Source organism: Rattus rattus, chromosome 7, assembly GCF_011064425.1.
Source record: "Rattus rattus isolate New Zealand chromosome 7, Rrattus_CSIRO_v1, whole genome shotgun sequence".
NCBI classification, from domain to species: Eukaryota; Metazoa; Chordata; class Mammalia; order Rodentia; family Muridae; genus Rattus; species Rattus rattus.
Genome location: NC_046160.1, coordinates 12,059,232 through 12,086,187, shown reverse-complemented (window position 1 = coordinate 12,086,187; position 26,956 = coordinate 12,059,232). Strand labels below are relative to the sequence as shown.

Sequence of the window (26,956 nt, the reverse complement as noted above, 5' to 3'; positions counted from 1 at the left end):
ACAGGTCATCATACACACACACACACACACACACACATACACACACACACGGAAACATAAAGACCTCCTTAATTAAGCAGGCAACTCTGGGACTGTCATCCATGTAGTGGTGTAGCCTGTCTTGCTTATTCTAAGGCTTGGGATTGACTCCTTCTGTATTGATTTCGCCTGATAATCATGCAGTCTATTGGGCTGTTTCTAATTATTTTGGCTATCTTAATTATTGGATTGTGCATGATCTGTTTTGTTCAAATAATTTCTCAGCCAAAAATAATGAAGCAGCTGAAGAACGCAGGCAGCTACCTAATGCCTGCCGCCTCTGCCTCAGCCTTTCGTGTCGTGTTAAATGAATCAGTTTGCTCCCCGCTTTTCATTTTTCTCTCTGCGAGCAAGAGAGAGGGTAGTATTTACCTTGTAGCGTACGATTTAGGGTAATTAAATATCAGGTGCCAGCAAAACAAACTGTCGCTATCAGTTTGATAGGATCATCTGGGCTGATTTCAGGCACTCTGGGTTTTTCTTCTTATTTAAATTCGTAAATATATATTCAGCATAGAAATTGCGGGGAGAAAAAATGACCAAGAAGGAAACAAAAATCATCTATAATCCCTAACTTCGTTATACAAATCTGTTAAAGGACTTGTTTTAATCCAGTCCTCTTGTGCATATAGACACACATATCTGAGATAATACCAAACATACTGTCTCACAACTGCGGTGAGTCACAAGGGTTGTCCGGTTTTAGTCATTTTTTTTTAATATCTGTGTAATATTTTAGTGCGTGGATGCAGAGCCACTCAGCTAGCTCATCTTCCTGACTCCTTATCTCCTCCTGGTATCTTTTCCACCAGCTGACAGAACCAGCTCTCTTAAATAAATTTGATGTATCTATCACTCTGAATCTTGACTCCTCGGTGGCTCCCGCTCACCCTGGATGAGGGCCAGCTGTGTTGGGGAAAATCTTCAGTCTGGTCTCTACTGCTCTCCTAGCTCATTATTCCCCCATCACTGCCCCTCACACTCCAGCAGTTCTGAGCCTCCTGACAGTCCCTATAAACACTTCCCCCCTCTGACCTTTGTGGCTTTTCCTGACTGGAATGCTCCTTGCTTCTGCCACCTGCCTGGCTCCTGAGGGCACCCAGCAGCCCCACCCCCACGCCACCGCCACCGCGCACATGTTGGAACCTCTGCTGTCGGTTCCCTGGTGGCCTGTTTATATCTCTATCACTTAAGTCGCTGCTGACCTTCCCCAATGCATTCTCCATGCTAGGACAGAGTGAAACGGCTTTGGCTTGTTTGCTAAAGTCTCAATTCTGATCGCGTCTTCCAGCTCACCGTCTGAGGCCACAGAGTCTCAGCCTGGACATCAGACTCTCCCCAGCTCAGGGCTGCTTCTCCCTACCTCAATGCCCCCTTTTCTCTTCACCCCAGGCCTGCAGGCCTTCCTGTTCCAGGCCTGACCTGCTCCCTCCCAAAGAGCCCTTGAACTCATGCTGTTCCAGGTTAATCCTTCCATCCTGGGAGCCTCCACCTTCCCCTGCCACCTCTCCAGTTCCCTCCCCACTCGGGTACCCCGTTCTCTGATCTCAGAACTCTGCACACTTCTCCTTTATGCCAGAGCCCCGTGGTTCTTAACCTTCCTAATGCTTTGACCTTTTACTACAGTTCCTCATGCTGTGGCGAGCCCCAATTATTTTCCTCGCGACTTCGTAACTGTAACGCTGCTACTGTTGTGGGTTTTAATGTAAGTATCTGATATGCAGGATGTCTGGTGTGGGACCCTGTGAGAGGGTGGAGAGCCACTGTGCTGGAGGGCGTCCTTTTAGATCTCTTCATCCTTTTATCTCAAGGATGCCAGTGCCCTTCATTGGACCCCTAAGTCTTCAAGGGAGAGACTGTGCTCAGAGTGGGACTTGGGATGCCGGGAGGGTGAAATCACAGGGTCAATAGCTCAGGTTAGACAAGTGCTTCACCAAGGCTGCATAAGACTAGTTAAATTAGACGAGAGCAAATGGATAATGACAAGGAGCTTCTATTAAAGATGATCATGAATATGAAATGCCTAGAGTCTTAGAGGCCTTTGAGTTATCAGTCCTTTTAGGACTACGATTCAGAATTATTTTTTTCTGCATGTCCTAAAGCAAGCATTTAATAAGGCTACCATCCATTGTTTGCCCCGTGGACACGCAGAATAGGACAACGAGGAATGGAGCACGCAGGCCCAGGTTCTGTTTTGAGAAATGACAGACTTCCTGATAAGCACTTGATTTGTCTCCCTGCAGTAAACATTGGCAGCTGACCAGTTCACTGTGGGTTTTGCTCCATTCCCCATTTTTTTTGAGTTGAGATCCCTTGTGGCTCAGGCTGGCCTTGAACTTGCTAAGTAGACAAGGATGACCTTGAGCTCCTGATCCGCCTTCCTCCACCACCAAGTGCTATCCAGACGAGTACTGCCACATTCTGTTTATGCAGTGCTGGGGATTGAACCCAGGGCCTTGTGCAAGCTAAAGAAGCCCCACTGTGGGTCTTAAACCAGCTAGGTATCAAGAGCAGCGGCGGGGGCGGGGAGTGGGGGGGGTTGAAGCGCCCACAGAAACTGATTTCACCTCTGCACACTTGCGTCTTGACAATGGGTTACGCTCTCAGAAGCATCAACTAAAGCTGTGTGCACATCAGCCTGGATACTACACAGATGTTCAGCCACTGGCCAGAGTGCCTCTGAGCACTATGTTGATTCTCAGCAGGAAGTCACCTGATGCACAGACTGGAAAACTCAAGTTATTTCCGAGCCCTGAGGGAGAAACAGAGGCAAGGGCTTCACTCCCAGCACTGGGCTCTTGCGCTACTCTGATAGGAAGCACGAGGCCTGTGGGAAAGCCCTAGAACATTGGCTATCTAGCCCCGGGCTTTAAAAAACAAACAGATTCAAATCAGAAATCATCTGGTAAGAGAATAATCCAGAAAGGATGTTGCCAGAGAGATTTGAAGGGGGAAAAAAAAGTCCTTCGAATTTTCTTAAATTAGGTTTTTCTTTTAATTACCTACTTATCCTTCAGAAACTTGGAGCGCTCCCATTCCTTATCAACATATTCCTTGTCAATTATGCACAGGCTCAGGCTTATGGTGCCTAGGGTGATGCTTAAGCACGAGGCAGCTGGAAACGTTTCCCCCTGGGTTGAGGGGCTGAGAGGAATGCTGACATGCTGAGCAGACTGGCTGCTGAGGAGAGCCAAGGAGCAAGGCGCCTGGGGGCAGGGAGCCAAACGGACCGGGCTGGCGCCCAGGCTGGGGAGCGCGTGTGGGGGCGGGGCGCGCGTAGGGGCAGAGCCACTGACGACCCGGGAGGATGGGGGATGGGCGCTAACCTTTTGACTTTTGCGATCCCGACGAACTGTGTTTTCTGGCTGGTTCTTAATATCCTTTCCTTCAAATAGCTAATGTAAGGATGCTAAGCAAAACTGCTTATTGGTGCGTTTTTCCCCCCTTGCTTGATTGGCTACATCATGCTGCTTGACGGAAGATTAATGCTGGAAACATTGTGTGGGCACGCTCTGATGAGATGTGGGGGTGGGGCAGGCAGGAAGGCAGTGGTGTGTGTGTGTGTGTGTGTGTGTGTGTGTGTGTGTGTGTGTGTGTGTGTGACTATGAGATGCAGCGTGTAGGTGAGGTACCAGTCCACGTTATTTCCCAGAAATCTTGTGCTCTCTTTGTCCTTGATTAGGCGATGTGTATGTCTTTGTTAGGACCAGATGTGATGGGGGGGACAGGTGGTAAACAAAAGAAATCGCAGTTCCCCTTCATGCTGGCATTGGACCTGAACCAAAAGTCCATTTAGGCTCAAGCCCTTGGCCATTTGGGTTGTTTGAACTGTGTGGATAGGTGAGGAGATTGCAGACTGAGAAACCAGTTTGTGAGTGAACAAACAGGCTGTGAGATGGGTTTTCTACCCTCATGCAAACAGAGATTCCCATATGGAAATCTCACCTTCACTTAGTCAAACTGTGAGGTATCTCCTTGCTTTTGTCAAACTGGGGTTAGAATACGCCCCGCCCCGCCCCGCCCCGCCCCGCCCCCTCACTCTGACGGAGCTTGTGTGTGTCTGGCTCTCTGGGGTTACCTCCCCTCATCCTTCCCCTCATCCACAACCCACATCTCTTCCTGGTCATTTCTGCATCTCTTGTTTTCATTTGTCTCAGGCCCAGTCAGGTGCCCCAGTACTTGACAACCTGCTCTGCCTCCAGGGAAAGATGTCTTTACACAGTGATTTCGGTGAACTCTTTTTCCTTCCTGCTTCAGCGTGAAAGAGGACAGCCCCAGCGCGCATCCTCATGCGAGCGGAATGGGACAGGAGTGTAGACAGATAACAACAAGAGCAAAGCTGACCTCGGTGTGGGCCTGCCTGCTCTGCCCTTGTCCTTTTAGAAGAATTAGCTGAGTGTGATGAGGTATGATCGGGGTGATTCTTTCTGGTCAGGTCTGCTCCCGCAGCCAAGGAGAGGCTGAAAGGGATAGCTTGTTATTCTGAGTCTTTACTTGATCTTAACTAAAACTTTAGGGAGTCACTAGGCAGGTGGTTTAACTTCTCCAAGCCCAGTGTCCTCCTTAAAACAGAGGTAGCAACAGAGCCAGTCACAAAGAACTTGGAGCAAAGCCTTGTGCGTGGAGCTCACCATAAGGGAAACCCCGGAAAAGTCCAACCATCACTGTTTGTTTCTGGGGCCGTGAAGCAGCTCCTCAGTGCCCTGTGCTTTGTCTTCTTATGTGGGGGGGGGGGGAGACTGTCTGCCATGGTTAAGCAATAGGGCTGGTGAGAGGAGCTCTGAGCAGAGCATCCCGTGCTCTGTAATGAGTAAGAGCACGGCTGCTGTTTCCCTATACTCCAGCGACCAGCATTCTGATGGGCTCAGACGTGTGCTTATCTGGCTGCAGGCTCATACAGCGGCTTCCAGACATGTGCAGAGCTGTTTGGAAGACACACAACACATAAGACGTAGTGACAAGGGCAGCCAAAGCCAGAGGGTCCTGTCTCTGATTGTCACTTCCTGCTGCTGCTGCTAATGGCTTCAGGGTTTTGGCTTCTTCCTATCCATCCATTGAAGTTAAGGAACCCAGCCTTCACTCCTGCTGAAGGACCCCCTGGAAAGGTATTATTATCTCCTTGCTTCCATCCCTCGTAGGCAATCTGCCTACAGAGAGAGTGGGCCAAAGAGGTAAAGAAAAATATTCAGGTATTAGTTTTATGCTTAACTATTGCTTAGAAAAAGTTAAGAATATTGTTTAAAACCAATTTATACATGATTTTTTTAAAAAAATTGATTTCAACAATCCACAAAAACCCAAGAGTACACTTCTGTCGATTATAAAACCAGCTATACAATAAACTCTCCTTTTAAAATAGTTTAATGGACTCCTAATACATATTTATAGGGCACAGTGTGACATTTCAGCACAGGCATACAGCGTGTGTTAATCAATTCCGAGCAATCACTTCCTTGTGTTGGGGACGTTCACCGTTCTCTCCATTAGCTACTTGAAAATAATTAATTGTTGTTAACCATGGTTATCCTACTGTGCTCTGGAATATTTGAAGGTATTACTTCTCCCTGCAGTGTGGATCATACTTGGCGTGTGTGTGTGTGTGTGTGTGTGTGTGTGTGTGTGTGTGTGTTATGTGTGTGTATGCACAAGTACAGACATGCTCATGTGGAGACCAGAGGTCAGCATCAGGGGTTCTTATTCTCCACACAATTCTTTTTTTTTTTTTTTTTGGTTCTTTTTTTCGGAGCTGGGGACCGAACCCAGGGCCTTGCGCTTCCTAGGCAAGCGCTCTACCGCTGAGCTAAATCCCCAACCCCTCTCCACACAATTCTTGAGGTAGGGTCTCTCACTAAACCTGGAGCATACTGACTGGCTGGACTGGCTACCTCATCAGACACAGCGAGCCTCATGTCTCTGTCTCCAAGCCTTGGGATGACAGGTATGGGATGACGGGTGTGCACAGCCAAGCCTGCTTTTGTTGTTTGTTTGTTTTAATGTGAGTTCTGGGGATTGAACCTAAGCCCTCATGCTTTCTTGGCCAGTACTTTACCCACTGGGCTATATCCTATCCTTGTTTGCTAGACTTTCATTAGATGTTAAAGACCAGCTTTAAGTGGACTCCTACTTTCTGTGTGTCTTGGTGTGCCTGTGACGTAAGCACCACGATTCCAGTAGACCATCTGGTGGTGAAAGGGACAAGAGAGCATTGTCCGTCGTAGCAAATCTTCGTAGATTATTTTTATAGTATGAACAGAGTGATTGCCCTCGACGACATATTTCATAAATCAGCCATACTAAATGCCATTTCCTGATTTCCATAAACAGTAGCAATAATTAGACAATTTGGCTTGATCCAGGGTCTATTCTGTAGAGGAAGCAAACTTCAAAAAAAAAAATAGCTCAATTAGAAAGATGCTATCTAGACACATGGACAAGAGCAGCAGCACACGGCTTCAGGAGGCCTTTCTGTAGAACACTGCCAACTGCTCTAAAACAGGTAGTCTTTTCCACTAAGTGGTTCTCGTTTGCATACATGGGGAATTACTAAAGCCATGAGGTTTATTGCTCACCGTGAGGTAGGAATTCTTGTTCTCCTGTTGCCTCCTTCTCTCCCTCCCCGTTTCCTAGTTCTAGCTTAGTTTCACTTCATCAACTTCTAGTCTTTGTGGTACCATATTCTAGAGTCGGGAAGTAAAGGGCGCTGGCAAGATAAATATTTGTTGAGTTAATGACTAAGTGAAAGAGTGAAGAAAAACACAGTGTAATGATTGAATTCTGAATACCAGTGCTAATAACTGACTTAGGAACAGAAGGGAGGGTGGTGATTTTCACTGGGATCTGAGAGGGGATGGTAGGGAAGTTTTGTTTGGTAAGGACAGTTTGTCAGCTGAGAAGGCTATAGTGGGAGTGGCTGCAGGACAACATGAATGTTCTCAGCCCCAGTGAATAGTGCATATCTAAAGGTCATCAAGACAGAGTAGCGTCAATGAGATGACCAAATCAGAGATTCCTGGCACTCGTGCTAAGTCATGGCCACAAATACCTTTGTCGTAAACCAGAAGATCAGAGAAAAAAAGGCATTTCTCTAGGGAAAATAAATTGGAGTTTTTAGCAAAGGCCTGATTTTTGTGGTCTTTAAAAATGGCCAACAATCCTAGGGCTTTATCTTTAAGGGGAGAATCAGTAGAGGGATCGGAGGAATCCACAGGAAGGCCTGAAGGATTTTTGGAGTCTGTCGGTGGTGACAGTCATTCTCAGAAGCCAAGTGGAAAAGGGTGAAAGAGGGGGATAGCTCTAGATATACATGAAAAAAAATGTGAGTGCAATGCTGTAAAAGGAACAAAATAGAATTCGGGGCCTGTTCCCAGCCGGATGGAGATTGCTGAGTTACCTGACAGAGCATTCACATAGGCATCTCGACCAATCCCAACGGAACAAACGCTGAGCAGAACGACGTGGTCGAGCTTACAGAGGTCACACAGCACAAAGGCAGCCAAACTCCGGACCTGAACAACGCAACAACACAGAGGAGCCCAGGCACACGCGTAAGCGAGACGACCACACACATGAAGTACTGATAGGAACACAGTGTTTAAAAGCCACAGGAAAGTTCTGTAGACGGCTCTCACAGCAGTCAGGTCACTCTCAAGGATGTGGCCAATCCACAAACATGCGTGTCATTTGAATTACAGTCATGGGAACATGAAGAAAAGGGAAAGGGCAGGAAGTAAAGGACACGACTGTGGCACACAGAGTTTCACCAAACAAAACAATATTCGCACCATAAAACCCCAGGAAGAAAACACAGGAAGAGAAACCTCATTTCAAGAAACAATGAAGGGTCTAGAGAGCAGGTCAACAGTTAAGAGCACCGGCTGCTTTTCCCGAGGACCCAGGTTCAATTCTCAGCGCCCACATGGTGGCTCACAATGATCTGCAGCTCCAGTTCTAGGGGAATCTGATGCCCTCTTCTGACCCCTTTGCAGGCACCAGGCACACAGGTGGTGCACAGGCATACATGCAGGCAAGACAACCATACACATAAAATAACAATAATAAAATGTTTAAAAAGAACTAATGATGGGAGACTCCCCAAATTTGGGGCTAGGGAGATTGATCGCTGGTTAGGAGCACATACTGTGCTCACAGAGGCCCAAGTTGTATGCCCAGCATCCAAGTCTGGTGACTTACGGCTCCCGGTAACTGAGCAGGGAGATCTGATGCCTCTAGGTTCTGAGGGCACCCCCATTTCACATTCAAATGTGCATGCTATACTTTTATCAGATAAAATAATCTTTAATGAAAAAAATCACACGAAATAAGAAGGTAGCTATCGGGCTGGAGAGATGGTTCAGCGGTTAAGACCTCTGACTGCTCTTCCAGAGGTCCTGAGTTCAATTCCCAGCAACCACATAGTGGCTCACAACCATCTATAATGGGATCTGCTGCCCTATTCTGGTGTCTGAAGACAGCTACAGTGTACTCATATACATTACATAAATAATATTTTTTTTAAAAAAGGTTATTGTCTGATGATAGAAGAGTCAGTTTAGGAAGAGGACCTAACAATTAAAAAATTACTACTACTACCACCACCACCACCACCACCACCACCACACACGCACACGCACACACACACTGATAGGCACACAGACACACACATATACATGCACACATACATACATGACTAATATTGGAATGTCTGACCATGTAAAGCAAATGTCAATAGCACTGAAGGAAGAAATAGGCAGCCACTCAGTAATAGTAGGCGACTTGCATACAGCACTTTGGACAGTAAGCAGATCGTTCAGACAGAAAATCAATGAAGAAGCAGCAGATTTGAACAGCACTATAGACCAAATGGACTTAACAGACAGCTATGGACCTTGTAATCCTATGGTAGCAGAATGGGCATTCTTCCTACCCCCAGGGAGACATACTTCAGACCAGAAGGCATGGTCAGCTACAGAACATGTCTTATGAGAAAGTTGTGATGGTAGCATCCTCTGTAACCACAATACTTTGAAATGAGGCATCTATACTAGGGGCAAAACAGGAAAATTTGCCCCCAAAATGGTTTAAGGTAGAAAATCAATATATAAAAACCAATTGCATTTCTTCACACTACAACTCAACCACTTATAACAGAAAAAAGGGACACAATCCCATTTATGATTGTATTGCAAAGAATAAAATAATAAATTTAACCAAAGAACTAAAACATATGTACACTAAAAATGATAAAACATCAACAAAATTGAAAAACACCAATAAAATGGAAGCATGTCCTACACTAATGGATTAGGAGATTAATTTTGCCAAAATTCTCCATAAGTGGCCTTTAGACCTGGTCAGGTCCTGCCAGTGCTCCAGCGGTTTCTACAGAACTAGAAAGAAGCTCTTATGTTCACTTCGGACCATAAAAGACTCTAAAATACAAAGATGGACTGCATCACACTTCTTGATTTCAAATTATATTAAGCAGGCCATGTGGTCGTAGCAAAGAAATGGGTGACAGATCAATGGAACGGAATAAAGACCCCACATGTAAACACACAGTTTGTACAATTGATCCTGCACGAGGATGCCAAGAATGTGAATGGGGAAAAGACGCCCCTTGTTGGGTAAGTAATGTAGAAAACCTAAATGTCTCTATGTGAAAGAATAAAATAGAAAAAAAATACCTTTACTGTATTAAAAAAAATCAACTCAAAGTGGCTTAAAGAGTTAGGTCCTCGTGGGTGGCTCAGAGCACTTGCTGCATTTGCAGAGGACCTGGGGTTGGTTCCCAGCACACACGTGCTAACAACCTTCTCCAAGTCCAGTTCAAAGGGATCTGTCACCATCTTCAGGCCTCTGTGGGCACTGCATGCACGTGGCACACAGACACACATTCAGACAGACAGTCGTACAATTAAACAAAACAGAATAAGAAAAGATCTCACACTGCCAAGTGCTGGGAGGAAGTAAAAACTTCTTAGTGTTCGTCTGTGCAATGATTTTTCAGTGCTGAAGCCAAGATCACAGGGGATGTGGGCAAAGGTAAAAGAGCGAGGGTAAGCAAATGAAACACCTTCTATCAGTAAAGGAGACCAGTCAGCACAGGGCAACCTCCAGAAAGGGAGAGAATGTTTCCAACGAAGATACCTGAAGAGGTTAATAGGCGAAACATATAAGGAATCATAAAACTCAATAGCAGACAAATGGTGATATATAAATGGTAAGTGTGTGTATGAAAATGTGATTAACATGGCTAATCAACCGCTGGGAAATCAAATGGTGGCGTAAAGACCAAGAGATTGCAGGGTGGCATTTAAAACGAAGAGACATCTGTTGGGAAGAGTGCACAGACACAGGAACACTGGGACACACTCGATGGGAAAGGAAGTAGATGCCCCACAAAGGGAAACCACAGAGAGTGCTTCAAATTAAAAACCTCCCGGCTTTATTTTATCGAAAAGAACTTGAGATCGCCAAACGAGTATTACTTCCTCTCATTCTTCGAAGCGTTACTCAGGGTAGCTGTGGTAGGAAGGCAGTGTGAACATCCACCAACAGTAGGAAGGCAGTGTGAACATCCACCAACAACAGGAAGGCAGTGTGAACATCCACCAATAATAGGAAGGCAGTGTGAACATCCATCAACAATAGATAGGCAGTGTGAACATCCACCAACAATAGGAAGGCAGTGTGAACATCCACCAACAATAGGAAGGCAGTGTGAACATCCACCAATAATAGGAAGGCAGTGTGAACATCCATCAACAATAGATAGGCAGTGTGAACATCCACCAACAATAGGAAGGCAGTGTGAACATCCACCAACAATAGGCAGGCAGTGTGAACACCACCAATAATAGGAAGGCAGTGTGAACATCCACCAACAATAGGCAGGCAGTGTGAACACCACCAATAATAGGAAGGCAGTGTGAACATCCACCAACAATAGGAAGGCAGTGTGAACATCCACCAATAATAGGAAGGCAGTGTGAACATCCACCAATAATAGGAAGGCAGTGTGAACATCCACCAACAATAGATAGGCAGTGTGAACATCCACCAACAATAGGAAGGCAGTGTGAGTATCCACCAATGTTGTGGTTTGCCCTGGAGTTATCTGTATTTTGATGCTAATTCCACTGCCCCAAGGACGGCTGCCTAGTCACATACTCAGGACTCAGGTGACTTCACCAGAACCTTCTCCCCACTGAATTTGTGAGGGGCAGGTACAGGATAGAAGGAGGCCTGTCATTGGAGGAGAAGGAAGGATGGGCGGGAGAGAAGTTTGAAGGAAGAGGAGGAGACTGGAATGGAAAGGAGAAAGAGACAGGTGGGAGAGCGAGAGAAGCCGTGGCAGGACAATATGGCGGGTGACGTTAAGATTCCACGCTGTACCTTCACAGGTTGTTACGAATGTTTTTAAGGGATGGATATGTATTGGGCTTTGTATGTTTAGGTGGGCAATTATATCTTATCAATTGGGTCAGAGGTTATTGTGTTGTGTGTTCTTTCATGTACAGATTTAAGGGTAAGGGAGTGTGGGGCAGCTGATCTGGGCCACCACGGAATTGGAATGCGTGCTTCCAGCAAGATATCTTGGGGCAGTGTGGTGTAGACCTAGTGGGGATAAAAGACAGCATTTTCATTTTTTACATTTTTACAACACACGAACAATAGGAAGGCAGTGTGAATATCCACCAACAAAGACCGAATGAGGAACGTATCATTACTTAGTCCCAAAAGAGAAGGAAGAAAACTCCTGCCATTTTAAAAAACACAAAGGACGTGTGTCACATGCTAAGCCAGGGCAGGACAAACGGGGTGGCACATGATCCCTGTTCTATGTGGAACCCCAAATAATCAAACTCGGAGAAACAGAAAGTAGAGTGTGGCTCTGGGGGCTGGCAGCATGCGAAATGAGACAGAAGTAACTGAAGGGCATGACGTGTGACGGAAACAGGATAGAGGACGTGTCCAGCCATAAAATGAGTCTCAACAAAGTTAAGACTCAGCTTGGAAGACCAAAAACACAGGCAACATGGGCAGAAATGAGAACTAGTGGAGCTAAGCTCATTCTATTGACAAAGGAAAACAGGCAACACCGGGTAACCCATAGACAGGAGACTGTGGAAATGAAATCTTATTGTTTTCCGTAACTACAGTGACACGAAGCCGGAAATCAATAGCAGGAAGAAAATGGAAAACTTGCCAAGAAATGTCTTAGACAGAAAATCCACATATAAAAATCAATCGCATTTCTCTATACTAACAACAAACCATCTAGAACAGGAAGAAATCCCACTTACAGTTGCATCAAGAAAGAACAAGTTACTTACCACGTGCAATGAATAGGTTTCTACGATGTGTACAGCCAAGGGCACCGGGAAACAGTTCTGTACTGTATACCTGTGAGGAGGTATATCCTAAATGTTTCAACACATACACAAGCACATGCACACACACACACACACACATACACACACACACACACACACACACACACACACTCACACTCGCTCCAGGTAACGGTGAGTTTCTAGGAGTATGCTAAATGGCTTGGTTGTGGTGATGTCACAATTGTATATGCATGTCAAAACATCAAGTTATATATCTTAAATATGTCCAATGAGGCAATGAAGATGGTGAGTTTTATGCTACAGTATTTTACCGAAATAGGCATAGCTGTCGGGTGATTGCTACTTGGCCACTTACTTTCTCTTAAACACAGGGGTCAGAATGAAATCTTTAGAACGACTCCAGTCTCTGGCTCATGCCCTGCTGGTCCTTCTAAAGAGGGTCCATAGACAGGGCTATGGGCTCATTGGGTCCTAACGATAATTCTGGGACCGATTCATACTTCATCTGTTTCACAACGTGAGGAAATACAAGCTTGAGTGTTTGCATTTGTTGTTCAGAGCTAATGCGTGGCTTACACACATGCTACAGCTCTCTCTCTCTCTCTCTTTCTCTCTCTCTCTCTCTCTCTCTCTCTCTCTCACACACACACACACACACACACACACACACACACACACACACACACACTGAATGCACTCCCAGGCGCTTTCCAGTATTTTTGAGCATGAAGTTGCAACCTTGCATTTTTTTTTTTTTTTTAATCACTGGTATTCAGAGTTCTTGAAAGAGCCCTGCTGGAGGAGGAAGGAAGCTCAGATTTGCTCAAACCATGGTGCTTTCCACAGTTCAGAACAGCGGTTCTCAACCCTCCTAATGCTGTGTCCCTCACGCTGTAGTGACCCTGACTGTAAAATCATTTTCATGGCTACCTCATAACTGTAATTTCGCTACTGTTATGAATTGCAATGTAAATATCTGATATTCTATCCCCAAAGGGGTAGCAACCCACAGGTCGAGAACCACTGGTTCAGGAGGTCGTACATTCAGGTAGGCATCAGTAACAACACTGAACCCAAGCACTGTTCGGATAGTTCTGCTCCATCTTTATTAACCTCTCGGAGGTCTGTATGTTGGGAACATAACAAGAGGGGCCAGTTGTGACCGCTGGCCTGTCCTTAGCACAGTTGGTATTCCCTGGGGAAGGAAAATGCCCCAGTGTGTTTGGGCTGAACATCTCTTGAGCTGTTGGCTGGATTCAGTTCTATCTGAGGCTTGGGGAAGGAGCTGGGGGGTGGTCCTCTTTTTCACCTTGCCTTCTCTGTGCTGGGGGAAAAGGAAAGGACTGGTGTGCTGTGTGTTCTCTTGTCTCCTGCTAGCAGAGGAGGATATGGAGAAGCTGGGGTTGGGGAGAACACTAGCGAGGGCTGAAATCTTTCACAATTGGACTTGTTAGCCTCAAATCTTTTATACCAGCCAGGCCTCTCACTGTATGCCGTGATTCTTCTGAGAAGCTGGGAGTTTCTGGCATTTTGCTGCCTCTCTTGGGGGCGGGGGCTGGTGTGTTTTTATCGCTGCTGTGGTCTGCTTGTTAGTTTTTGATAGGGTCGTACTACTCAGGCCTGGCTGGTCTAGAAACTGCTATGTAGATCACACTGGCCTTGAACTCAGATTCTACTGTTGACGGCCTAGGCCACCACACCCAGCTCTCTTCTGTCCCTTTTTCTATAGTCACAATGTAATGGCAACACTAAAGAAACATTAGACCTGAATGCCCCACGCCAGTGGCCAGCTCCCCCTCCCCCAAGCTAAAGGACACCCTCCACCTTTGCACGGGGCCGTTCTCATTTGGGCACTGGACCTGCACCTCCCCCCTCTCGCTGCAGCGATGACCGTCAGCCACCCAGGATGCTGAGCACCTGCTAGGGAACAAAACAGAGGGAGAGACTTACTGACCAAAGAGGATGTCAAAATAGCACTAAGAATTTTCAAGGAAACAGTTTCAAAGTATCGATTGTATGTTTAAAATATTAAGTGTGGCATGGGAATATACTTCAGTTGGCAGATATCCACCTAACATTCACAAAGCTCTGGGCTTGATCCCCAACACATAGAACTAGGCGTGGTCGCGTATGCTTGTCACCCCAGCACTTGGGCGGTGGAAACAGGGGGGTCAGAAGTTCAAGGTCATCCTCAGACATCAGAAGTTTTGTCCAACCTTGGGCTGTATGAGACCCTGTATTAACAAACAAACAAATAAACAAAAAAGCAAACTTGGGGCTGAAGAGATGGATCAGCGGTTAGGAACACTGACTGCTCAGTTCCCAGCACCCACATGCATGGCTGCTCAGAACTGTCTGCAACTCCAGTTCCAGGCGATCTGATACCCTGGCATAGACATACGTGCAGCTAAGACACCAACACCCCTAAAATAAAAATAAATAAACTATAAACAAAAAGGTAAAATTGTATAGTTATATGCATATATAATAATAAAGTTAGTTCCTCTGTTTAGTTTTTAATGTGACTACTAGGACATTTGGAATGGGGCCGCATGTGGATTCTCTTTCCTCTGGGCAGTCCTACTCATAATCACCACTTCTGCTTGCTTGCTGTCCTTTCAGTACGCAGACTGGGTGGGTTTGCCCTCCAGAAGGTGCTTTCAGCTGCCGAGTAGTCAGTAGAAGCCCCCGGCACACTGCATTTGGCTCGTTTATTCAAGTCAGCACTCTATGAAGGGACGACGAGGGGGACATTTCTTTCATCCGCTTGACACTGGCTTCACTCTGAGATGAAGTCTCTTTGACAAGAACGTAGCTACCGCCCTGGCCCGTGCCCCTAGGGTTGATCTCCCCTTTAAGCTGGGGCAGCCGTTTGCCGGCAGAGCTTTTGAGAAACGAAGTGTTCTTTACTTCCTGTCCACGGACCACTTACGGAATTCCAAGTGGCTCTTTGAGTGTTTTAGGATCAGTGCACACTGTTGTGACCTGTCATCTAGAGACTCTCGGGTATTGGAGGGAGGTATTGCCGTTATCAGATCCATCTCGGATTCGTCTGAGAGATGCCGCATTCTGACAAAGAAGCCATAGCCTCTGCTCGTGACGAACTTGGGTCCTGGGCAGAGAGGGGGACTCTCTGACCCACCAGAGACAGAACTCTGGAGCTAAGGCGTGGGCCCAAGAAGACAGAGCTGTGTTTGGGAAGAACTGAAGGGGAGCATTGTAGGAATAGGAGGGTCATGGAAACAGGCACAGCATTGGCTTGGGATACTTTTAAGAAGGATGGAAGCGACCCCTGTGTAAGTCAGGTAGGGCCGCAGAGATTTCAGTCAGTGGGAAGCTGCTCCCACATTCTCAGGGTGTGGTACAATACACGGAACAATGAAACCTAATACCATGCACTGAGGGGGCATGAGATATTCTCTCTCTCTCTCTCTCTCTCTCTCTCTCTCTCTCTCTCCCTCCCTCCCTCCCTCCCCCTCTCCCTCCCTCCCCCTCTCCCACCCTCTCTTCTCTCTCTCCTTCCCTCCCTCCTTCCCTCCCTCCTTCCCTCTCTCTCTGTCTCTCTCTCTCTCTGTCTCTCTCTCTCTCTCTGTCTCTCTCTCTCTCTCTCTCTGTCTCTCTCTCTCTCTCTCTCTCTCTCTGGTTGTCAAAATTTGAAAGTTGGCATATTGCTAGAACACTATAGCTGTTCAGTAAATAAATACAGAACACTTATATGTGCCAAGTACTTTATTTTTAAATAAGTACATATATTATGGCAGGTAAAACACTTGCAGCCACTAATTAAAAACAACATAAGCTGGGAGTGGTGGCACACGACCGTGATCGTAGCACTTGGGAGGCAGAGGCAAAAAACGTCACACAAGTTCGGGCTAGCCTGGCCTAATAGCAAGCTCCAGGCCAACCAAGCCTCTCTCAAAACGGGGTTGTAAAACTATAGCACAGGGTGGGGGTGGCCCCTTACTGCTCTTCCAGAGGATCTGGTCCCATTCCCAGAACCCAGGCTGTAGTAACTCAAGTTCCAGAGTATCTGGCGCCCTCTTCTGGCCTTCCTGGGCAATAGACACACGAGGCTCATACATTTGTGCAGGCGGAAGCAATCATACACATAAAGTACACAGATCTTAAAAACGTTAAAAGACAATAGAACATTGTGACACTGTAAAATGCAGAAAGCTCTCCCATGCCTTCAAATTACATTTAACTCATTTTTTAAAGGAACGTGTGTGTGTGTGTGTGTGTGTGTGTGTGTGTGTGTTTGCCGATATATCTGCCTGTACACCATGCGTGAGCCTGGTGCTCTTGGAGACCAAAGGAGGTTACTAGATCTTTTGGAACTGGATTTACAGATGGCTATGAGTCACCATGTGGGTGCTTGGACTCAAACCCAGGTCTTCTCGAAAGGCAGCCTGTGTTTTTAACCACTGAACCAATCTCTGAGCCCATCTCCCTAGCCTTCTCGTGGATCACCGAGGCCCCAGACTCCGTACGTGATCACATAGCAGATTAGCCCAGCGGTGGCACATATGTGGCCTGATGTCTGAGAGGAGAGTGATAATGACGTTAGTTGGCGATCTCTGCAGGAGTTCGGTGCTGGGAGTCTTGCTTAGAAGACACGAGTGGACAGGAAAGTGGGAACCAGTGGTTCGGTCACTGCCCAGACAACTGTTGCATGGTTCTGCTTATCCCTTTGCACACATGAGCTAATCCGTGATGGCCATTTAGAGTCCAGCCTCCTGGTATGGGGCAGCGGTTCTGTCTAATGAATGTGAGCGAGTGCCAAGAGATGACTCATGGTCCAGCCCTGGACTGGGCTTAGCTTTCCTCAGAATAACCCTATGGAGTATATACCATCAGGCCTCTGATTTTACAAGAGAGGGAACTCAGGCACAGGCTAAATGGTTTGCTACGATCACACAGCTGTAATTCAAACCCATGTCCTGAACAGGCTCGAAGCCCGAATAATGTCTCAATGTTAAATTACCATGAGTTTTGTAGCATCTTGTACTTGCCTTGTCTTTCCCTTATTTAACCTCCGTATGGGTCCCTGGGACTCACTAGCTTGGAGCTGGTTCGCCATTGTTAGCAGTGGAAACAGCAACGATTCACTAGACCAAAGGCTCCATTCCTCATCCAGTAGAACGTATTTATTTATGTATCTTATTCTATGGTTTTTCACATCCTTAAAGTGGCTTTACTTGGCCCTGTAAGGAGCTAATTATTCACCAAATATAAACCACGGCTTGTTCTTTTCAGCCCCCTGCATGCTTCTTCCCCTCATCGTGCGATGCCATCTGGTGCTATGAGCTCATGCTTTCTGTGTTCCTTTGCACAGCACCAGATTCGTCCTTTCTAAGCCCAGAAAGCAAGGTTGCTTTCAGAGTTTGCCTTCGTGGTTTTGAGAGCGCTGGAATCTAACGCCCCCTAGTGGATCTCACCGGTATCACTCCTTACCATCCCCATAGGGAATTCGTCCTCCCTTTTCCACCGGGAATTTGTCTTCTCCCATGTAGACTGCCCAGGCCTTTCTCTTTTAATCAGTAGCTTTCGTGAGCCACTGAGCACCAGCGTCCTTTTCTGTGTCATTTCTGTTGGCTTAACGCATGGGATGTGGGAAGTCAAACCTTAATGATTACACTTACCTCTTCAACTCTGTCTCCCTTTGAGCTGTGCCAGTGGAACGCGTATTTAAGAGTGGGACACCAGAAGTCTTGTGGCTGGCCTCCTTCACACACTTTTTCTCTTCTAGTTCTGCCAAAATCCAGAGTCTCTCTGATCGTTTTTCCCAGGAGGAGAGCACTGGGAACATAGGACATTTTCTTGTACTGTGAGCTTAGGATGTCAGGGCTTCACCAACTTATGCCTAACCTTTGAGACGTTTGAGTGCTGCCGGTTAGATCTGGCCCCACCCCTTTCCACCTTCTAATGCTCACGTCAGCATCCTTGGCAATTAGGTGTAGACTAAGATCCTAGGAGGAGGAAGTGTGCTTGGTGATGTATGTGCCGCTCCGTTCTCACGCCAGCACAGCACCGGCCAGCTGTTCGCCCTCTTCCTGTACCCCCGCCTCCTCGGGTCCTGCTTGGTACTATCAAGTCACAGAGGAGAGAACCAGTCCTCAGTGGTGTAAGGGAGCTCACAGTTCCCTAAATGCAGAGGTCGTTCTCAGGCGAACCCCTCTGACTCTGAGAAACCTTGCTTTGTTTCTCCAGTTCTGCACTTCATCACCAGCAGGAAGCAGCTTCTAAGAGGTACAGGTGGGGAAGCCATGGAGTCAGCCACGGAGCTGGTCTCCAAACAACACGTATAGACGGGCGTGGAAAATACACGGACACAAGCCTCCACCGTTTCCCAACAGCTCACGTTGGTACTGAATTGGAAAACTCAACTTTGATATCGAATTGACCATATTATTTTGGAATAACAACTGTAGAAATCTGTAGAGTTGGCATGAGTTTCTAAAAGTTGAAGAATTCAGTTCGTCTAATAGCGGACACAATAAGACTTGCTCACCTCTCTGGACTGTGGCCTTGGCTAATTACTTACCCTCTGAACGTCAGACTTTTTCTGTTTAGTGGAAATAATCATACTGGGGGTTGCTGGTGAGTGCCAATTGGATTCTTTTCATATGTGTATGTATGTGGTGTGTGGTATGTATGTGTCTCCCCTTGTGGAGGTACAAGTGTATGTGGATGCGTGTAGAAACCAGAGCTTAATGTTGGGCATCGACATATATCACTCTGCACCTGGGATACTGAGGCAGAGTGCCTTACTTGAACCCATACCGTGCCTATTCTGGTAGTTCAGCTATCACCTTGCTCTGGGGACCCTCTCTTTCTCTTCCCCAGGACCAGGAAAGCAGAGTGGACTGCCCACTCCCAACCAATATTTATGTAGTTGTTGAGGATCTGAATAGCAGTCACCATGCTGATGGGCCCTTGGCCTACTGAGGCATTTATTTACCCCACTCTCAGGGCAGTTTTCTTAGATGCTTTTTCTGTGTGTTTGGGATACTCAGATCATCTCTGTCTTCTGGTCCATATATGGTATGCTGCATAAATGGAACTTTGTATAGTGAACCGATTTGTATTCCCAAGATACACCTCATCCGGTCGTATAGCCTTTTAAAACGTGGCCAAGTTCAGATCGCTAGTATTGAGAAGGATTTTTTGCATGGAAAAATATCAAAGAATGTAGCATATTTTCCTGGAGTTGTGTAAGAGGACAAAATTTTGATCTGCAGAACTTATGATTTTTTGTTTGTTTGTTTGTTTGTTTGTTTGTTTTTAAAAGGGGGGAGAGAGATTGACAGCAGGGCTGGGTGGGATGGTGGACACTGTGCTCCCAGCACTCGGAATCTGGGAGCAGGTTCATCCCTGAAGACTTGCTGGCTGGTTAGTCTATTAGTGAGTTCCAGGCCAGTGAGGGGTCCTGTCTGAGAGAAAGAAGGAAGGAAGGAAGGAAGGAAGGAAGGAAGGAAGGAAGGAAGGAAGGAAGGAAGGAAGGAAGGAAGGCAGGCAGGCCAGGCAAAAGGGCAAAGAGCATCTGAGGAATGACACCCAACGCTCTCCTGGTATTACATACATGTACAGACATGTGCACTCACATGTATGCAAACACACAAACACAGGATACTGCACAGTTTTCTTTCTTGTGATGTCTTGATTTCAGATCCAGTTGGGAGGCATTGCCTCCACTTCTGTTTGGTGTTTGAAGAGTCTGAGGAGCGCTGGTTCTTATTCAAACATTTGGTAAAACTCCCTGGCCAAGTCTTGGCCTTTACCTCACAGGTCTCACTAAGCTAATCACTAACTCCATCCCTTTCCTTGTTATGGATACAGTCAGATTAGCTCACCTATTGCCTTCAGTTAGCCTTTGGGTTTGTGTCTTCCTACAATGATTTTTCTGTCTAACTTAATATTAGTGTTTGGCAGGTTTGCCCAGTATTTATTTCTGTAAGATTAATCTCCTTTTAATTTACGTTGTTTTTTTTTTTTTTTTAATTCACTTTGCCTTTTTACTTTTTGGAAGTCTGTCTACCCACTGGAAATTAATTGGCATCTGTGAGGATTCTCTAGTTAACAGCTGCTGCAGTTAAACACACACACACACACACACACACACACACACACACACACTACACATACACACAAATACACACACATACACACACACATACACACTCACACACACACACATACACACACACACTCACACATACACATACACACACTTACACACACACACATATACATACACACACATACTCACACACACACACACACACATCCACACACACACACACACACATACACACACACACACACACACACACACACACACACACACACACACACACACACATACACACACATACACACACACACACACACACACACACACACACACACACACACACACACACACACACACACACACACATACACACATACATACACACACATACATACATACACACACATACACACACACATACACTACACATACATATACACACATATACACACACTCACACACAGACACACCACACACACACACAGACACACACAGACACACACATACACACACATACACACATACATACACACATACATACACACACATACACACACACTCACACACACTCACACACACTCACACACAGTTTTTAAGGTTAGTTTAATGAGATGCATTTATCCAAACAACTGGCCAAGATGACTGACACAGAGAAGTAGGTTTTGTTTGTTGCTGAGTTTTAAGAGAAGACAGATGCTGTTCATAGGATTCAGAAGGCCGGAAGGGAAGAACAGACAGACACCAGTCAGTGAAAGCACTGGGTTGGGAGGATGAGGATGAGGGGCGCACACGACCCCATGACTACACATGGTGGTATCAAATATAGGACTGGCTATGCCACCAGCTGAGGGGAAGAATTCCTTTTCCGTCATCCTTTTCCGTCACATCGAATGACTTTCTCAAGACTCATAGTTCAAGTCAGTAATATTAAGGCTGACACAGCCTCTGGAAGACTAAGTAGACTCTTGTTTGTCGATTGTAATCACTTCCTAAACCACCATGTGGAAGCTGATTAAGAAACAATGTCTTCTGGTTTCGAAATAACACATACATACTAAGGCACTTTTGGGAAAAACTTAATTGAGAGATTGACTAGATTAAATTCAAACGGGGCTTTCAAGGGTTAATTTAGAATTCTGGACCGGTTTTTCTTCAACCATTTGTAAATTTGAGCACATTCTCCTCCCTTAATAGCTTTGTGTTTAAGTCATACGAACTCGGTGTTGAAGAGCATTTAGAGATAATATATATGTGTGTATACACACTCATAAAAATGCATTTAAAATGGAATGTGACTTTAAAACTCTATTTCAAGGTTTTGGTTTCCGCCTCTGTTAATGGCAGTAATCAGGAGATTCCCTGCCCCATTCCCCATTCAACCTGGTTTAGGATAAATTATTCTGCCTTGGGCTCCAGAATTCTATTACAGCCGAACAGGCTGGTCAATCGAATTTCTTCTTTCTTTCAAGGTATTGCACAGCGATGCACCGCGGTCAAGTACCACTTCTCTCAGCCAATCCGCTTACGGAACATTCCTTTCAATTTAACCAAGATAATCCAGCAAGATGAATGGCACCTGCTTCGTAAGTATTCCTGGGAAAGAATTAGACAAGGCAAAAAACCCAAGATTCCCCACCACGTTCGGATAGAAAACTGCTTATCTTAGGTTCCCTCTGGGCCCAACGGAACTGGGTCAGACACCCGGGCATCTGTTTGCTGTTCTGTGAATACTGCGTGTTTACAATTCAAGTGTGAGGGAAACAAAACAGATGTGAAATACGTGACAGGCCGTGTGGCTGTTTACCCAAGTAGCAATGCGGTTGTTTGTTTGTTTGTTTGTTTTGTCTTGTCTTTAAAGTTTTAGTTTTAATTATGTGTGTTGTGAGGGGATCTATTCAATGGCGTTTAGGTGCCCTTAGAAGTACCACTAGATGTCCCTGAAGCAGGAGTTACAGGTGGCGGTGAGCCAGCCAGCCTGGGTGCTGGGAACCAAGTTCAGACGATCAAAAGCAGTATTTTTACTTTAACCACCCAGCCATCTCCTCTTTTTACCCCATCTCAATCTCTTTTTAAAAACCAACATAGCAGGTATACAAACTTGACCCAAACACTATTCCTCAATTGCCCTCATTTTGGCTTTTCTTCTTTTTTTTCTTTTTTCTTTTTCGGAGCTGGGGACCGAACCCAGGGCCTTGCGCTTGCTAGGCAAGTGCTCTACCACTGAGCTAAATCCCCAACCCTTTGGCTTTTCTTATATATTTATTTTAGCTACCGTGTTTAGCTCAGATCATTGCATTTTTGCTGAGGTATCTTTATGAATCTACGCCATAGCATTCTCAGAGAGAAAGCTCTTACCTCGGCATCTTCGTGGAACGAACTGCTCTTTTTCACTATCAAGGAAATGTGAAAGTCTAGATAAAATTGTGCGGTTCAAAATAACAAGGGTGGGTATATACCTGGAAATCCTTGATTCAAGCTGAATCAAATCCTTGATTCGTGGGAGTGGCACGTGATAGCAAAACAAGACACCGTGTTTTTTCCAGCTCATCCCAGAGTCAGAAGTCAACATTGCCATCTTTTCCAGTAATCAGTCAAGAGTGCCGTGGTCATGTTTTCTTGGTGGAGAAAACCACTGCGGATACTGTCATGTTCTTTGACTCAATCGCCACATAGAGTGAAGGGCTCTGTCTCGATTCTCACTATGAGCATGGAGGCTCATACATCATCAAGGTGGTGCCTCATATAAATATTAATGACTGCTAGTCATTGGATAAACGCCAGATGGTGATGGCGCACTTCTTTAATCCCAGCAGAGGCAGAAGGATATCTCTCTTCAAGTTTGAGGCAAGCCTGGTCTGCAGCGTGAACTCCTAGACAACCAAGGCTAGAGAGAAACCCTGTTTCAAAAAGAAAAAAAGAAAGGAAGGAAGGAAGGAAGGAAGGAAGGAAGGAAAAGAAGAAATAAAAGGAAGATAAAGAAAAGTCATCAAAGGGATAAAATGTGTTTTATTTTCTGAAAACTTAATAGACTTCTTCCGAGTTCTTTCTTGCTTGCAAACGTGAAGCACTTCTCAGTAGACCCCACTGAGCCTTATGGAGTGGAATTCCTTCTTAGCGCCTTATGAGCACGTTTGGAGTTCTTTCTCCTGAGTGTCTATGAAGACCAGTCTCATTATTATCGACTTTGGTCAAGTAGAAAAATCGCAGGGCCTTGCAAAGAACCTCATTTCTTTAACTCAACAAGTTTGGGCCTCTTTACTCAGCAAGGCAATGATTTGAGCATTATCCTTTGGGGGGAGTTTCTAAAAGAAACGTGCCTTTGACGCTCGTGTGCCTGTTTCTAAGAGAGCCACCTGGCGACCTGTACCAATTTACCAGTAAGACACCGTGTCTGGAACTGATGCCAGGCTCCTGTGGGGTTATGTCTGACCTTTGTGCTTTGTAGTCACAGAAGACAGAACTTCTGAATCACAGGGCAGGGTTGTCACAGGGAATGACTGAGCCGTTATTAGTCCCTCTCCTCATATGTGGCCATGCCAAACTATTTATACCCTTGTACCAATAATAATTCAGCATATTTAAATTGTTACTATCCATAACCCCTTATTTTGCGATATATATTCTCTATTCTGGGAGGGGGGAACATTTAGTTTAAGATAAATAGAATTTATAAGCTCTGAGCTAGAAATGAGAATTCCATTCTAAGCCGCAGGGAAAGGAAGCTGGGTGGTGGCCTGCTCCTTTGATCCCAGCACTCAGGAGGCAGAAATCTGTGAGTTCGAGGCCAGTTTATTCATACAGAGAGAGTTTCAGGACAGCCAAGGCTACACAGAGAAACCCTGCCTTGAAAAACAAATAAACAGCCACCCCCCACCCCTGCTCCCCAGAAAAACAGGAATGGGGCAAGCTGCTTATGGATAAGATGCTATGGCCAATGTTGGAAGCTACTGTAGCCCATTTTCCCTCCATGTAGTGCCCCTAGGCATTCCACAGCAGTGGGGAAGCCCATCCGCCAAGCCCTGCAGTCTGCTGAGCTTGTGCACTTTGCTCAGACTTGTTGCCTGACCTCAGGGGCCGCAGGTGTGTGTGGAGGTGTGTGTGTCTTGTTTTAAGAAGAATGTGTTGTTCCAAACAAAGGCACAAGCAAAGGCAGGAAGGACAGATAGAAACAGCGAGAACGTGAAATAACCAGAAGATGGCCAACCTGAGTTGCCGAAGTGCTGTAAGGGGGAGATACCTTTCCGTATAGATCAGTGGGTCTCAACCGTCTTAACGCTGCGACCTTTTCATACAGTCCCTCATGTGCTGACCCCAACCATAAAATTATTCTCGTGGCTGCTTCACAAACTGTAATTTTGCTACTGTTATGAATCGTTCAGTAACTGTATGACATGCAGGACATCTGCTATGTGACCCCTGTGAAAGGGTCGTTTGACCCCAGAAGGGGTCGTGTCTCATGGCTTGGGAACAGCTGAGACAGATGCTGTCAGTTATGCCCATGGTGAAGACTTGTCCCATGGGCGTAGCTCCTCGTCTTCCATCGGTAAATAAGCTCTCCACCGTGAGGCTTGCACTTGAGGGGTAGAGTGTGTTTATGAGCAGCTAGCCGCCTTGATCATGCACTTCAGGCCGCTTCCTTCCCCGTGGTGGCTGTGCTCGCTCACTTTTTTTTTCTTAAATACTTCTCGAGAACAGACAGGAGTAGCTAGAAATGAAGAAAACAACACTAATTGGCATCCGAGATGCTCAGACAAAAACCTGTTTTTCGTAGAAGCTCGCCTTCCGGGCTCTTTCCTCCAAAGAGGAGAAGCCAGGTTAATGACAGCCACTGTGGTACGCCGACCTCCATCCCGGCTGCTCTTTGAAGGCTGAGGATGTGTTTCTCGAATCTTCCTCGCCCAATTTACTTACTGCGTGTGATGTTTGTTACTCACGTTTTTGTCTGGGGTTGTCCCCTCATCTATTCTGTGGGTGTAACCAACTTCTCCACAGACGTAGAGGGGTCCAGTGGCAAAGGTTACTCATCCTACATACCCACAGCTAATGTACCCACAGATGCATGGGAGCAGAAGTCCCTAAACCCTTCACCCTGAAGGCCCCGTCCGTGCCTGCCTGGGTAGCCTCTTCTCACAGTGCATGTGGAATTCTTGGTCCTGTAATTTTCAATTGCTTTTCTGCCCCTGCCTCCGATTTTAACAGTCTGTTTCTGTTTTGAGATTAGATCTAAGAAGAATAACAGCTGGATTCCTGGGCATGGCGGTGGCTGTCCTGCTGTGTGGCTGCATCGTGGCCACGGTCAGCTTCTTCTGGGAGGAAAGCCTGACCCAGCACGTGGCTGGACTCCTATTCCTCATGACAGGTAGACTGTACACCATCAGCTTCCTCTCTGCGGCACAGAATTCGGCTCGGTCCTATCACTAGTAATGTTGGTTTCAGTGGTGAGAAGGAAGCGAGCAGAAGCTCATTCATCTTTGAGAGAAAATAAGGAATTTAAAGGGAACAGTGGACAAAGTGCATTGCCCAATTTTCCCACAACAGCATTAGTAGGTCAGAGGAAAGTGTCCTGCATCCATTCTCAATTGAGTCAATGCTGGCATTTTCTGCCTTATTGCTTAACGCTATGTCTTGGAGAGAAAGGTCAGTAGCTGAAAGTCCCCTCATACTCTATGTACCGGGGATGGTGTCCTTGGCATTACTGTTGGTGGATTTCCTTTGTCATGGGCTGATCTTGGTCTTAGAGACATAGAGAAGAGAGCGGGCAATGTCCCTGCCCCATTTTTATTGTGGAGAGACCTAAGAAGTGATTTGTGATAGCAATAAAAACTGGGAAGACGAGCAGGGTACAGTCTGGTTGGGAGATGCGGAGGCAACAGTTTCCGAGTTGAATCATGAGAAGCAGCCAGAAGTTGGGAGAGAACTGTGAGCTGGAGACGCCCCCAGCTCAGAACCCGGAGCAGGAGTCAGGCGAGTGTGTTCTGAGAAGGAGGAGAGGTAGGAGACCGGAAGGCATGCACAGAGTGGGAGCCATGGTCAGGACCAAATCTTTAGAGATCTCTTAATGAAGAGAAGAGAGAGGAGCATGAATGTAAAGTATAGATGGTGGAAACCACTAGAAGGCTTAATGGAAGGATAACTTTATTTAAAACATGAGGGGTGTGGAAACGTGGCTAGCAAGTAAACGAGTTGGTTTAACAAGTAAAGGGTATTTTGGTCTATAAAGGAGTTGGGAGTTGGGTCAATGGCTAGCCAAAGGAGGCTGCAGAGAAAAAATGGCTTCCCCTTCAGCCTCCACAAGAAGTTAAGGCGTGGATAATGAGGGAATGCCAAATTAAGTTTCCCAAAGTAGTAGTCCCAGAAGAGCCAACACTACCCCAGATGGCCATTCCGGCCCAAAGAGTCCTGGGGCTTCACAATCAGTAAAAAGTTCTCCCTCTGCCCCTCCCCTTTGTCAGTTATACTGCAAGATTTGGGGTTCTAGCCCAATGTA

The 26,956-nt window shown here is 46.1% G+C and overlaps 1 protein-coding gene across 1 annotated transcript in view; it reads left to right on the top strand.

Annotated features, from left to right (window-relative positions):
- Tmem178a (transmembrane protein 178A) overlaps window positions 1-26,956 on the top strand; it is a 58,826-nt gene that overhangs the window by 21,143 nt on the left and 10,727 nt on the right. Inside the window, exons 2-3 of the mRNA XM_032908810.1 lie at window positions 21,939-22,052; window positions 25,691-25,828. Of these exons, the coding sequence (XP_032764701.1) occupies window positions 21,939-22,052; window positions 25,691-25,828 (252 nt within the window). The remainder of the gene's footprint in view (window positions 1-21,938; window positions 22,053-25,690; window positions 25,829-26,956) is intronic.